This window comes from Pipistrellus hanaki (genome assembly GCF_964339955.1).
Source record: "Pipistrellus hanaki genome assembly, chromosome: 8".
In the NCBI taxonomy this organism is placed as follows: Eukaryota; Metazoa; Chordata; class Mammalia; order Chiroptera; family Vespertilionidae; genus Pipistrellus; species Pipistrellus hanaki.
In genome coordinates this window covers 16,778,481-16,794,464 of record NC_140510.1, presented here as the reverse complement: position 1 = coordinate 16,794,464, position 15,984 = coordinate 16,778,481, and the positions used below count along the sequence as shown (strand labels likewise).

At 42.4% G+C, this 15,984-nt stretch overlaps 1 protein-coding gene across 4 annotated transcripts in view; it reads right to left on the bottom strand.

Annotated features, from left to right (window-relative positions):
* The window catches only part of MGAT5 (alpha-1,6-mannosylglycoprotein 6-beta-N-acetylglucosaminyltransferase), a 353,212-nt gene that overhangs the window by 93,206 nt on the left and 244,022 nt on the right, over positions 1 to 15,984 (bottom strand). For all 4 annotated transcript variants that reach the window (XM_084892259.1, XM_084892260.1, XM_084892257.1 and 1 more), the window contains one exon: positions 11,029 to 11,162. In XM_084892259.1, the coding sequence (XP_084748385.1) occupies positions 11,029 to 11,162 (134 nt within the window). The remainder of the gene's footprint in view (positions 1 to 11,028; positions 11,163 to 15,984) is intronic.

Genomic DNA, 15,984 nt, shown 5'->3' with positions numbered 1-15,984 from the left:
GAGGCAGCAGTGGCTATGTCTAAACTACCTCTACCATCATGCTCTTTATACAAAAGCCCCCAAACCGAAGCCTATTTTTCAAGGCAGCTCATCACTCTATCCGAGAACCTTGCTTAGGTCTGGTATATTATAGGAGATCAATAAATATTTATTGAACTGATAAACAAAAAGTTGATATTGGGAAGAAGGGAAACAAATCAGTGATACAAACTTTTAAAATCCTAACATCACAGGTTTTTTTTAAAAAATATATTTTTATTGATTTCAGAGAGAGAGAGGGAGGGAGGGAGAGAGAGAGAGAGAGAGAGAGAGAGAGAGAGAGAGAGAGAGGAGAGAGGAACATCACTGATGAGAGAGAATCACTGATTGGCAGCCTCCTCCACGCCCCCCACTAAGGATGGAGTCTGCAACCCCGGCATGTGCCCTGACTAGGAATAGAACCATGAACTCTTGGTTCACAGGTCAATGTTTAACCACTGAACCACACAGGCTGGGCACATCATAGGTTTTTAAATACCTTCACTCATTCAACATCAGCACATTTATTGAGCATGTACTATGAACCAGGCAACAACTTAGAAGCTGATGATAAATCAGTGAACTGACAAGCATGAATGAAGCTCCCTTCAGTGAGCTTATATTCAGGTGGAGAGACAGGTAGTAAATAAGTAATGTTATAGATAAAAAAAGACATAAACACAATTAGTTTGGTGATCATTACTGAACTCTAGCTTATGGTATCATGCTAAAACGTCTAAGGATTAAGTGTTATTTTATGCATAATAAAGGTGAACTGATGGATATTCATGGATTGATATGTCATAGAATAAAGCAAATTGTTAATTGTAGAGTGTAGGTGGAGGGTTTCTATTGTACATTTCTCTCATCTTTTTCATATATTTGAAAAAGTTTGTTAAAACAAAAGATGACTGTTGCCTGTCATCATATTCACATTGTTGATTCTGATTTCTATAATGAAATTGGCATGATATAAAAAACTTTATTGAAAAATAAAGATACATAAGTAATTTGGTCTTAAAAACTGTACACAGAAAGTGACTGATGTTTGCTCTGAAACTGATTTTTTTAAAAAAAATATATTTTATTGATTTTACACAGAGAGGAATTGAGAGGGACAGAGAGTTAGAAACGTCGATGAGAGAGAAACACCGACCAGCCGCCTCTTGCACACCCCCCACAGGGGATGTGCCCGCAACCAAGGTACATGCCCTTGACCGGAATTGAACCCGGGACCCTTCAGTCCACAGGCCGACGCTCTATCCACTAAGCCAAACCAGTCCCGGCTGAAACTGATTTTTTTTTAAATGGTAGTGGTATTAGGCTCTTCGAGAGACAGAAGCCTGGGACATGGGCTGGGGAAACTTATAAACAGCTGTGTTAAAAAGATAAGTGGCTGAACCGTTGACAGAAACACACTAGAGTAAAATTTTCAAGTGTCAAAAAACAATTTATGAGGAATGGACTGCTGAGAGAACATCGCACATGAAGAGATTTTGGCTGTAGAAATTGCAAGTTGATTCTATTATTCACTGGTTTGCACAGCAGTGAGAGTCCTCGCAGCCCAACTTAAAGGCCAAAAGGGTAGTTTAAATTACAAACAGCCCCTTTACTTGTCAGAGTCTAAAAAGAAAATTGTACATGGAAGCAACTGACCCATAGTTGAAGCTAACAGATCTGCCCCTGACGTGAAAGGGAAGCTTGCTTCTAAAGCACTTACTTTTTGCCCAGCTGGCATGGCTCAGTGGTTGAGTGCTGACCTATGAATCATGAGGTAGAGATTCAATTCCTGGTTAGGGCACATGCCTGGGTTGAGGGCTCGATCCATGACGTGGGGCATGCAGAGGGCAGCCAATCAATGATTCTCTCTCATCATTGATTTTTATTTTTCTCTCTCTCCCTCTCCCTTCCTCTCTGAAATCAATAATCTATATTTTAAAAATAAATAAAACTCTTGCTTTGTCAGGCAAAAAATAAATAAAACTCTTACTTTGTTGACAAGCCACCACTTCGATCTGATCCTATATATACACATGGCTAGAAGTTCAAGTCCTTGGAGAAATAAGAGTTAGAATGTCAATGACAATCAGTATGATCTGAACAACTATTTAAACCTAACCACGTGCATGAATTCTGTGGAAAGACAGAGAGAGCAACACAAGCTTAGGTGCCTCAGGAAGGTTCTGGAATCTGAAATTTGTACAACACTTCTTACCCTTCTTTACCCTCTTGCACGGACTAAAAACAGAATAGGCCTTAGCATTCAATTTAATTTACTTCAATCAATAAATATTTTCTGAATGCCTACCATGTGCCAGGCATTCTTCAATGTGTTGGAATTTTAGAATGAAGAAAACAGACAAAACCCTTACTAACACATTCCTCAGATTACAGGGGGGGAAATATTAAAAAAAAAAATTAAGACTCAGTGTTTCCCAAAGTGTGGTACGCGTACCCCCAGGGGTACGGGAAGAGTTTGGTGGGGGTATGCATTGCACCAGAGTTTGGTGGGGATATGCACTGCACCGTGCTTAGCTGCGCCTAATTCTACATTCTCATGAGTACGAGGGGTACTCAGCGTTACGAAAATTATAGAAGGGGTACACATATGTCAAAAGTTTGGGAAACACTGACTAAGTGATGCATAAATGCAGGCTGGTGATATAGTTATGAAGGAAAATAAAGCATTCACAATGGGGGAGTGAGTCAGAATTAATTTCACTGAATTAACATCTGAATTTAAGACCTACAGAAGGAGATAGGGAAGTCTAAGGAACAACTAAGAATGTTCTGGAAGACGGAACAATCAATGCAAAGGTCCTAGAGTAGGAGTGTACCTTGGCCATCCAAGAAACAGTGAGAAAAAAGACACCTAGTAAGAGACGAGGCCAGGCAGGTCGAGGGCCAGACCACACCAGGCCTTGAGGCCACTGGCACGATTTGTCTTTCCCTATAGCAGATATCATGGCACTGTGAGCACAGGGGTGTCATGATCTGACTTACATTTTAATTCACTGCATTTTGTAGTGGGTGTAACTGTTTTTACTCATTAATTCAACAGATATTTATTACCAACGTGGTTACCACTTAAGGTACTGAATCATGCCTGCAGGCTCACAGAATAGGCTCTGGGCTAGAACACAGGTGCTATGAAAGCCTCAGAAAGCACAGCCGGCTCAAGAGGGAAAGCTTTCCCAGGAACATGTGCCTCCCGAAGGATGAGCAGGCAGAGGAGTGAAGGAGAGAGGCTTCCAGACAAGGGAGCAGCATATCAAACAGTCTGGCTGGCAGAGAGGACTTGGCACCTAAGGGCCAAGAGGAGGCAAGACAACACGTGAGGTGGGCAGGAGCTGGAAGGTGCTTGAGTCCTGACAAGAAGTTTAAATCTAGGACCTGGTTCCTCCTTAAAGACTCCATGGTGTGTTCACTGGAGCAAAGAGAAGACGAGGCCAGACAAGCCTATCTCCATCTTTCTTCCATGAGCATTGGGGAAGAGTGAATGACCTGGGCTGGGAAGTGCTGTGTTCAAATCCCAGCTCTGGACTTATAATTCTGAGCAAATTACTTTAAACTTCTGAGGCTTACCTTGAATAGCAGGGACTAAATGAGATTATTTATGTCAAGTACAGGCACAAAGCTGGTGGTCAGTAGTGAATGACTTGGCCCCTCTCTCACCAAATCCTAATTCCAATTTGATGAACTGGCACAATTCATTCTTCTTCTGCAGCTTTTTAACAAAAAGGCCATGAACCCATTCTCAACACTACACCTAGAATCCCAAAGGAAAGAGAGCACCCACAGTGCATTCGGTGACCTAAAGGGGCATAACATGGAGAACTGGAAGGCTTTATTTTGCAGTCACCATAGAGGTCAAGAGTGAGTCACTCGCTCCCCTGCACTGCTTTCCTTTCCAAGAATTTTGCCCAGGGAATAGGTTTCTGTCAATTGTCTTAGTTTCCTCCTCCTCCTTTGCCTAACCTTCTGCTCTACCCTACACATCTCCCTTACTATGAAATGGAATGACCAGTCATTTGGTTCGTGTGGGACAGAGGGTATTCCCATGATTCAGCCATTCGTCTTGAGAACTGGGATGAGTTGGTTACCTTACTGTGAACCAACACATTCAAACCCGCCCCCCCCCCACCCCGCCCGAAGTGAGTGACAGAACAAACAGGATGCACTCTGTCTCCATGTTGAGGTGCTCTCTGCCCCATTCAAGGAAGCTGTGATGTCTAAAGTGGAGATGTGATAAAACCTTAATTTTGATCATATGCCTCTTGCCCATAAGGAACAAAACTGGAGAGCAGACACTCAGCATCCCGCTCAGCCCAGCACACTGTGCATGGACAGAACATACACTGAACAAGTGATAAAAGCAACAACTCCCAAAAATTCCAATCCAAGTCTTCAATTCACTCCCACAATGAATAGCAAATGAATTGGGCTTAGTCACTTCTTAAGCCCTTGTTAAGGAACAACCTTGGAGAGAGAGGGAAAAAAGGTTGTTTAAAAAAAAAAAAAAAAAAAAAAAGGACTGGAAATGAAGTGGAAAGACTAACTTAACACCTCCCAGGTCTCTAATCTCTTCACTCAACTTCATTATATCTCCATCTTTCCTGCCTCGCATTACCACACAAACAGAGAAAAGCTGAATATTCCCCAGCCTCGACTGTAACTACAAATTGTGAGCATCCAAAAGGCAAATTCTTTAGTATCTTCATATTGTGAGTGACAGCTGAAATGTCGCAGGTACTCAAAAAATTAGTCCATTAACTAAAGGAAAAACCCAACAGAGGCAGACCCTGCTAGAAAATAAGAAAATGTTTTGTGATAGTGATATGAATAGTGAGGCTGTTAAGCAGACAGACTACTAAACATTATTCAAAGTTTTCCACTGTAGGATGTAAATATAGGCCTGAAATGAAACTTGCTCAAAACTAGGAATAAGGAATTTAATCATCTCTGCTATTGCTACTTCCAGCCAGTCTCCAGGGAAAGAAGGAAAAACTCCATTAGGTAACTGTTTCACCACTGATGATGCTTTACACAAGCCAAATGTGGCTGTGAGAGAGGGCGTCTGCAGGTAGATCATTAGAATTACCCAAATAATGGACAACTCAAGCTAAAAGTCATTATCGTGGGGTTTTATTTCTCTCCTCTAAACTGTTTAGACAAATGCCTTCTCCATGGGCAAACTACTTTCTTTCTGAGGTATACTATAATATATCTTGCTTGGGACTGAGAAAACAGGGAAGAGATTACCTTTGGGAGTTAAGAGAAAGCACCACACGTTGTAGACTAAAGGTCACAGCAAAAGTGATGCCTACATGTAGGGTCAAGCCAAATCCCTGGGGAGCTCAGAAAAAGCAACAATTCTCAAAAGCATCTCCAAATAAATACAAATTAGGAGCTAGCCAATTGAACTATAAAACAGACCTGGATGGTTTTTAAAAATTATGTAAGTGGAAGACAAGGTGATAAAAATTTTAGTATGTTAAACCAACATAAAAGATAATGCTTGCATTGGTATACAGGACACATTTTCCTGTTTCTATAATAGGATCGTGTGTCTTTTTAAATTTCATTGGAAGATGGAGAAAGACATTAAAATAGACCCTTAAAATAATTCTGCTCTCAGGATAATTTGAAGAGGCAGGAGCGGTGAGGAATCTGGGCGGCACCTTCCAGGCCAGCAGGCCTCTGGGAGGCTGGGAAAGGACCCAGGGAGGAGTACGTGGGGGAAATGGGGCAGGGGACCCGAGAGACACAGGTCTTGAAAGCTTTGCTATGAACTTTGGCCCTGACTCAGTGGGGAAAGAGAAGCACCATGGTCTTCGAGGAGGAGTAGGTTGGTGGCAGGAAGGAAGTCCTCATGCCTCACTCAGAGGCCAGCTAGAGTGTGGACAAGCAGAAGCAAGGAAGGGCTTGGCCTCTCAGCTTCTTGGGAAAAGACACTCAACAGATCTGTGTTGCCTGACCATTGGCTGGGCCCAGTGGAGCTGCCTGGGGAGAGATCAGAAACAGTCTGTGCTGGCCCCCCTCCAACAGGATACATGGAGAGGACGGTACCAGGGAAGGTCTGAGGTTTAGGACGAAACAGTAAAGAAAAACTGGGCTTTCAACCTGTAGAAACTCCACCAACTTAGTGAGGAAATGAGTTAGAGTAGAATTAGAAACAGCTCTGAATATTTGAGAATAAATGCAGCCGGGTCATTTCACTGCTCCTGCAAATGCTTCACCTCTGTGCGATTTCCTCTCCACCCTACTGCTGGCCTCTGACCAGGCCTCCTCATTCCCTCTCTGCACACCACCTGTGCCAGAACATACTATGTCTCACAGTCAGCTGCACCTCAACACTTGATCCTATAAGGACAACACTCTATTTCTATGTCTTCTAACTCTTTACAATGGAAAACATTAAGTATACCCGCAATGCACAAGCATATTTGTACGTTGATTAGTGACCAGTCGTGCAAAATTATGCGAGACCCAGAACGACCCCTCCCGCAAACTGCCCCCCCTTGCCACCCTCCGCATGGTACTGCCCCAATGCTCTGCCACCAGGCCATGTGGAGCAGCTGCTGGGCCCTGCCTCCATGGCATGGGGATGCAGAAACCCTGGCAGAAGCCACATGAAGTGGATGCCTGGACCCACTGTGCCCCCGCGGGGTCACAGGAACCCTGGTGGAGGCTACGCAGAGCAGCTGCTGGCCTCATCCCCGCTGCCCTGCCCCCACTGTGTGTGCTGCCATCTTGTGGCAGTGTGACAGTGTGAGGGTCAATTTGCATATCACCCCTTTATTATTTAAGACTAGTAGCCCTGCACACGAATCCATGTGCCAGTAGCTCTCTGCGGGGCCTGGCTCTGCCCGGAGGCTCTCCGCTGCCTGGAGGCCCATCTGCAGCCAGGTGTAGAACACCTGCCTCGTCGCCAGAGCGATGACGCAAGCATTCTGTGTCCCAGCCTGACCAGAGGCAACTAAGCAAGCATGCCGCCAGGCCACTATGAAGCAAGCATTTCACCAGGCTGCTCACGCTGCCCACTCTCAGTGGCTGCCCCCTAGCTCCCTGGGACTGGGGGAATCCAGTGGGGCTAAGAGGACTGGGTGCCACCATCTTTGTGATGGAGTGACAGTTAATTTGCATATTACCCTTTTGTTAGATAGGATTATTAGATAGGATAATATCTATGCCCATATGTTAAGCATCAGTAAAGCTGCACTTCAGACCACTAGCACAGCCACATTTTCTCCAAAGGGTAAGGTAATCACAGATTTTGTGGGAATGAGAGGGCTAGACTGGACTGGACCCCACCCCTTTGTCATGGGGGCGGGAAGGGCCCCTCTTCCAAAGATGCACCCAAGTTCTCTGAGGGCAGTTCTGGGAAGCAGGGTGCAGGCTCGCTGTGTGCTGCTGCAAATTCTTCAACTGACACATCAAAACATGATAAAACATCTGAAGCTGCTTCATTTCCCTAGTTCCTCCATTGAAGACAATCTCATCCGTGGGGAATTTCCCCACCAACTGTTATTTGATGGATTTAGCAGCCAGTGAGGATCCTGCCTGGCTCCATTATCTCATTAACAGCTATACAATGCTGTGTTTCCAATTCCTGGCTAGTACTTTTGCATTTATTACTGAGATTTCTCCATGATTAACAACTTTCTCTCATCAACTATCTGATTGTCTTTAAATACAGTTTGTCTTAGAAAATCAGGATCAAAGTCGAATTCTTTCCCTGAATTGTTCAGGGTGATGAAGATGTATCCTAGCAACTTGCAAAGGTGACGATTGATTTTGAGGGTTTTTCTCATTTGAAGTATCATGGGACTCCTGGATTATTTGTCATTGTTCTGATTTCAATACACTGCAGTGATTATTCATTTTGATGCTCTGCTACCTTATCACTGGCTCCTGTGTCCTCTAACCCTAGCCCTGCTTGGCCTCAGCTCCCAGGATGTCCCATCCTGCACTTTACCTGCCCTAGTCTGGGAACCAACTACTTATCTAAGCAGGGGTTCCTTTTAGTTGGAAAGTGTTTAGGGAATCCCAGTCTGAGTGTTAGTGAGTCATCTTTACTTTTGAGTCTTTCAAAAAACAGAGCTGGGAAATATGGTCTTTTAAAAGAGAAAAGGTTTACATTGATATTTCTTATTCAAGTTGAATATTATACACTTTTTAATTAAATTCTTTAAATACGTCCCCTTATATTCTGGAAATGTTGCCTCCTACAGTATACCCAGATTATTTTCAAATAACAATATAAAAGTTTCCATTATAAATGTGCAGTCCAAAGATGGTTTTGAAGTCACTTGAAATGAGTATTTTCTCTGCGTGAGAGATTGATAGCACCTGATATATCACTAGGTTTATTTTTTTTTTCAACCTGTTTCAGTTATTAGTGAATACTTTTCTCTTTGATTTTTCTTCTTAGGTTATACAAAACAGTAATGGTTCTAAATAATGTACATTAAGAAACATCTACTTTCCACCCCTGACCCTACACACTCCTCTCCAGTGATAGTCATTTGTATTAGCTTATTTATTCTTCCTTTATTTCTTTTGAAAATATAAGCAAATTTATATACACTAATGTATTTACATATATTTCCTCTATTCCCTTCTTATATACAAGGGAGTAGCTCTACATACAGCCCTGCTCTTTGGTTTTTATCACTGAACTAGAGGCCCGTGGCTTCGGCCCCTGCCTGCTGCAGCAGCTGCGACCAGGGGCTCTGTTGTGGCCCCCGCCCACCACTGCTGCTACCATGGCCAGGGGCCTCTGCCACCTCGGCCATGGCCCCTGCCCCACCACAGCTTTCTCTGGAAGGAAGAACATCCGGAATGATGTCTGGTCTAATTAGCATATTATGCTTTTACTAGAGACCCAGCACATGATTAAATCATGCAGATAGGGTCCCTAGGCCTAGCCTCCTGCGATCAGGGCCATCTTCTGCCCGTTTGCCAGTCCCCAGAACGCTGCCTCCACTGCCGGGCTATCAGGCTGTTGTAATCACTAGCTCATCCCCAGCTGATCCAGGCTCAGGTCTGTGGGAAAGCAGATACACACACACACACACACACACACACACACACACACACACACACACACACGGAGGTGAAATTGCTGGTGCCCGCTTTCCTGTAGGCCTGAGTGCCCGAGCAGCCGGGGATGAGCTGGTGATCTCAATGGCCTAACTACCAGCCTGGTCCTCCTGCATTCCCCCGTAAGGAAAGATGTACTGGCAGTTCTGTGAGGTGGTGACACCTACCCCCCAGCATGACCGTGGGAGCAGGCTGCTGTCCCTGGGCCTCACCACTACAATGGCTGGGCTAGCAAACTTTTGAACATTAGCCAATCTGATATGTGGGGCATGGTGTCTTGGTGCAGTGTGAAAACACATTTCTCTCTTGTGAATTAAGTTAACATGTTTTCATACATTTAAGGTAATCTCATTTTCCTCTGAAACGGTAACAGCTTTTTGCACATTTTTTATACTGGATTGTAGAATTTTTTACTCATTATTTTTAGAAATTCTTTATATATTAGGGATACTAACTCTCTGCTAAATTTGCTTATGGTGTTATTGCTTTTGACATAAACATTCTTTTTTTTGAAGGGCTGTCTAATGGACCAGTTTTCCCCTTGATTCTTGCTGAATGAGAGTCAATTAGGACACAACTACTTCCCAGGGGAACAGGAATTAATTTGTCTTCATCTCTAGTTACACTGTAAGCAGTGAATTTCTTTCAATTCAACCAACACTGTGGAAATCCTCCACTTATGTACAACAAAATGTGTTTTTCAGGACTCTGAATTCCAAGATTCTATAAGAGAACTTTATAATACTTTCTGAAAAAACTTATTTCCACTCCATGGGATTAGAAAAAATCCTTCTGGTGGAGGGCATACATATCAATTCTGGCTACTTTAGACACAGCTAACATTTTCCCATTTTGCATAACATACAGGTTACTTCTTAGGTTATTTTGTATGACCTCATCCCAGCTCCTCAAAGTTATAGTGCTTTGTACCATGAACTGATTACTCACGTGACCTTTTGTTTATGGAACTGAATCTCATCACCACAATCTGCTGACTCAGAAAACAAACCTGCTCTTTACATAAACACTATCAAATCTGGCTTCACAGCATTCAGTTAATTTTAAGTGAAATGAGGTAAACTGATCGTAGTAGTAAGGAAGTGGGGGAAAAAACAATACAGAAACTGGCCCACAGCGAGGGCCAGTTAGTACAGCATCTCTCAGTGTGTCCAGTACATCTCCTTCCAACCACTGCTCTTAGAGACAGTAACACCACGAGAACAAAAGAAGTGAAATTTCCTCTGGGTCCGTGTTTAAGAAGTCGGTAAAGTATGAAGCAGTTTTAAAAAGTTCCATTTAGGCCATGACTGGGTGGCTTAGTTGGTTAGAGGGTGATCCCAATACACCAAGGTTTCAAGTCTGATCCCTGGTAGGAGCACATACAAGAATCAACCACTGAATACATCAATAAGTGAACAACAATCAATGTTTCTCCCTCTCCCTTCCTCTCTCTGTCTCTAAAGAGAAAAAATAAAATAAAAGTTCCATTTTAAAAAGGCTAACAGTTTTCTTTGCAAAATTTGATGCTTAAGTAATTATGGTTTACTGATTTGGAAAATGTGTAGACACAGAAGACCCCATTCCTTGTCTCTAACTAAATAGACCCTACACAGCACCTGTGGGGCAGGGAACAGGTATAGTGTCTGCCAACCCAAAGTGGACCCAAAGCCCTTTCCCTCCAGTTTCTCGTGATACGTCCTGTGGAAACATTTTTCTCCGAACACTTCTAAATGCTCACATCATGGCCTTTTGGTAGTAACTGAGAAAAATTCCATTATTCCCAAGGCACACATTTACACAGCACAGGGCACTGGGATTCATAGCCTCTAATACATGCCATGGACTTTCTTTCCCCTTAGTCTGTGGCAGCATTCTAAAAAGCAGTTGCGAGATAGGAATACTTACGGAACATGGTGTAAAACTGCTGCGGGTTCAGATTCCACTTTCCCCAGGGGGTCTTATGGCCTTTGGACTGGGCATAGCTGGCATGGTTAAACTCCGGCTCGGTGCCGAAAGAGTCCAGGACGCGCAGCATGCACCTGCAAGAAAAAGTGCTGTGGGTAAAACTGCAACCTAGACCCCTCTATCCTGTGAGAATTCAAGAAGTCTGAGACCTGGAAGACAGCCCTCACTTGGCCATGCTCAAACCTTGTCTTGGGCTACCAGTTTCCAGAATGTGAGCAATGAAGAATGCTTGCTGTGCATGAGCCCTCAGCCTGTGATATTATCTTATAGCAGCTGAACAGATGAAGATGAAGGTCTTATTCTGCTCAAAGCACATGGCATGCCTTATCTCTTTCAACATTTTCACCAATTAATTAAAGTATGTGATTTTAGGTAAAGCTTAAAATTTTGCTCAAAAGGCAATGGTGATTTTCATGATTCTGATAGTAAGAGAATACAACTGCTTCCACTCAGAGCCTGAAGAAGTGAAACTGAAGATGTTTCATTTGACTGTTCCACCAAAGCCTTACAACAGGATTGGCCAAATCCCATCTACAGCCTGTTTCAGCATAGCCTTTAATTATGAATGATCTTTACATCTTTAGTTAAACAATAAAAAGAATATTTTGTGACATGTGAAAATGGTATGAAATTCAATTTTTAGCATTAAAAAATAAAGTTTTCTTTTAATATAGCTACACCCTTAGAGACCGTCCATCCAGAAAAGACTAAAATATTTACTAGGAGGCTCCTTACAAGAATAGCCTGCTGGCTTCTGCTATGGGGTACACACAGAATGACCAATCAGAAGAAAGGAATCAATAGTGAAACAGAATGTATTGATTTTGGTTACATTTACTTCATTACTAATTCTCAAAACATTGATGTAAATTTAGCTCATAAATGGCCAATAAAATAACAATATATTTTGTTGTTATGTATCAATACTGCTTCTAAATAGCTCTTATTGAATTAATAAGCATGAAAGTAAATAAAGATTAAACCCACATTTTAGAATTAGAGGATGGCAATGATTTTTAAGTATTTGATTCAGTTTCTTTCTTCTCTTTTCCACTTTCAGAAATCTCATTCTTCTAAGTTTTTTTTTTTTTTTTTTTAATCCTCACTTAAGGATATGTTTATTGATTTTAGAGAAAGGGAGGGAGGGATTAAAGCAGGGAGGAGAGAGGGAGAGAGGGAGAGAGAGAGAGAGAGAGAGAGAGAGAGAGAGAGAGAGAGAGAGAGAGAGAGAGAGAGAGAGAAACATCCATGTGTGAGAGAAATATTGATTGGTTGCTTCCTATATGTGCCCCGACCAAGGACCTGTAACCTAGGTATGTACCCTGACCAGGAATTGACCTTTTGGTGCATGGGATGACACTTAAACAAACAGCCACCCATGCAAGGCCCAACTTTTCATTTTCACATCAATGTATGATTCAGGAAAAAAAAAATGTGCAAATATCAGATTGGTTGTTCCAGGAAGAGCAACAGTAAATTGCCATTTTGGTGAGATGATGTTCTCATCAGAGATTAGCATCACCAGTCTAGACAAGGAGGAAAAGTAAAGGCAGGTGGAAGAGGGCTGGCTGTGACCAGGTGGGAAATACAGGTTGACCACAGAAAGCACCTCCTTGCCTAGATTCCCTGTGACTCAAGGAACAGGCCATCATCACAGTGACCACTGCCACAATAGGAACAAGAACGTGTTATCAGTCTGGCAGCCAAGAGGCAGACAGAAATGGATGTCTGCACTCCAGGAAAAAGGTAGGGATGCAAGGAACTGATCCACGCCTATTTTTCTTGCTCTCTGAACAGCTCTCTTCTTGATAAAACATTCCCAAGTCTTAACTTACACTCTTCCTTTTAAAATAAAAATGCAAAAGGCACTTATTGGAGCCAGTATGTTTTCTTCTGAGGAAGAGGGCAGTGTTGGAACAGAGGGATGGTGTGGCAGCTCTGGGGAGGTCACTGCCAGAGAGGGAGGGACACACACCGCTGGACACGATGGGGCGGTTAGAAGGCCCACTGCCCAGGCACAGAGTTAGGATGCAAGGACCATAGCACTCTGTGCCTGCAGCCCAGGGACAGACAGACACTCGGTCCTGAGGTTCCTATGCTTTGAAGCTTTGGCTGCTTCCGCTTATTTGCAATTGACTCAAACGGTCTATATTCCTCTCTGGCTTTGGCTTGTCATTTTATTTTTAACTTGGAGTTTTACTGGTGTTATTTTCCAAATGGATAATTAAAATAAACTCTGAGTAAAGATAGCTAACAGGCATCTGATTCATGGAAGCCTGGATGTCAGAAAGTGCCTCGTGCTCACTTCGGCAGCACATATACAGAAATTGGAGCAATACGGAGAAGATTAGCATAGCCCTGCGCAAGGATGACACACAAATTCATGAAGCGTTCCACATTAAAAAAAGAAGAAAGTAAGTGCCTAGATGTTCACTTCTGAAACTGGCTTCTTCCCCATGGAAGGCTATAGGATGGATGATCTCATGTCTCAGGTACTTGTAATTCTACATCCTCATACTTGAAGCTTTGATTTAGAAAATGTCTATTGTTTTTAGCTTATTTGCGTTTGTTTTATAACCAGAGACAGGAGACTTACCTCTGTCTGTGACAAGGAAGGCTAACATATAGCTTTCCTTATCAATCACCTTCTGCATCTGTGTAGGAATTCTGTTTGAGTTAATATTGACACCCTTCCTCTAATGCCTTCTGTGTGTTTGTAGCATCAGAAACAGGCTAATGGCTTCAAAAGATATTAGCCTCGCTGCCGAGCAGCTGGCCTCCTGGAGCAGGGATCCCTGCAGCCATGCCAAATGCTCTTGGAATACTCTCTCTGCTCTAAGCCACATTATTATGGGATGGATGCTCATAACCTTCTTGCCAGGACCTACTTTCTAATGTGGAACTCGATGAAAAATGTGATATAAATTAGACTATTTGAATCTCGCTGTCTGGTGTGTTCTCAGGGCTGTGAAGGAAGATTGTTTTAGATTTGATCTGTATGAGTTTTGCAGTACCCAGCAGTGTACTAGTTGCATATAGAAAATATTTAACTGAGTTTCCTGGGTTCTTACATGAATTTAACAGAATTTTCAAAGATCAATATTTCCCAAGATTAATACAACTCAAGGGTTTGCCCCTAAATGAAAAATCAGAAGATAACTGTACACTGAATAGAATTCATATCATCTACCATCAGCCAAGATGCATACAGATAGCCCTGACAATTTCTGATCTTCACATGGGGAAGAAATGGGCGAGAAACTCTTTAGAGGACCTGCTTGGCCTCTGATGAAACCTGAGCGTCATCACACCAGAGAGCAGGGCTGATGACTAAGCGACATCCCGCCAACAGCGCTAAAGTGGGAGATTTACTAAAGGATGGACGGACATTACCCTCTGCCATAAACCCCCTGCCATGCGTCTTGTCATCCAACAAGAACCAAATACCAATCAACGGTGACCTTTTTAATAATGGAATCATCCTTTTTAATTGAACTTAATACTACTAATGAGAATATTTTCCCATCCAAACAGCCCTATGTGTGAGGCCAGGGAAGCCTGGAATGCCCACTCTAGTGGCACTTTAGCAGGTGCCTGCCATTTGCAAAATGCCAGAGCACAATAGCATTGCCTTCTTTCTTTTATTTTTAATGTTGTAGCTAAAAAGAAAAAAAAAGTGTGTTTACTTACATGGCTCATTAACCAAGAAAAGAGATGGTTATTTTCATGTAACAGAGGACAAATGTGATAGCCTGGGATTCATGAAGATTTCAAGAAAATGGCAAACCCCAAACCAGGAAAAACCTGATACAAAGATAGAGTGCTACCCAGGCCCAAATCAAATTTTTATTTGGTTATTTTATGAGTCTACATCCAAAGGCAAGGAGAGCACAGGGTCTCTCTCAATCAATCCCTCGCCTCTGCCCATAAGCATGTCACTGCCCAGTGAGAAAATCATTGCTACTGCAAGGAAACTGCAGAGCATCAGTGTCCTCCCCTCTGTTCCTGAGAAGAATCTTAATATTTTAAATTTTCATTTCTTTCAATCCTAAAGGACTTCCAGTCTGACATAACCTTGGAGATGAAAGTTAATAATATTAACTATAAACCAACCTGAATTAAAAAGTGATTGATTGGTTAAGTTTAAAGAGCACACAAAAACATCTCTTTATGGAATATCAACAGAAAAGGAACACATGGTGGGGGGCAGGGGTTCCAAGTTTTTTTTTTTTTTTTTTTTTTTTAAAGTAGTGTTGGAGAAATAGTAGCACCAAACTAAGCCTTTTTCAGAAAGATTGAAAGAAAACTGAAAAATTAATAAACTTCATTGCCTAATCCAATGTCATCTAGGTTATGGTGTGTATTATGTAAAAGTGTTTCAAATATTAACTCGTGGCCCCAGCCAGTGGTCTGAGAGGTCCGAAAGGTTGGGGATCACTATACTAGATGATAAAGACTGCACAGAGCAGCACACACACACACTTGGGGCATCCCAAGCACTAGGCGGATCTTATAAAGTGCAAGACCCTGGCATTCAGGAGAGGTATTCCCCAGCTTTCTCTTCCAAGAATGACAAGAATACTGATTGGGGAAAAGCAGAGAGAATGAGTCATTATCTTAAACCTAAGAAACACAAGTAATGACTCTGTCTTAATTTTATGGAAATCGCTTTGTGATTAAACAGCTAAGATTGTTGTGGGCATACTGAGAGAAGATTGCTAAGTATTAGGGAAGGCAAAAATGAGGTAGGATACTTGTTTTCTATTCTTAACATAAATCAATGAAAATAATGAATAGCCCTTGAAAGTAAGAAGTCACTGTGGAGAATCTGAATTTCAATTAGGAATGGGAAACATTCTCTACAGGTTCAAAAGATACTTTAATGCGTTTCTTTCT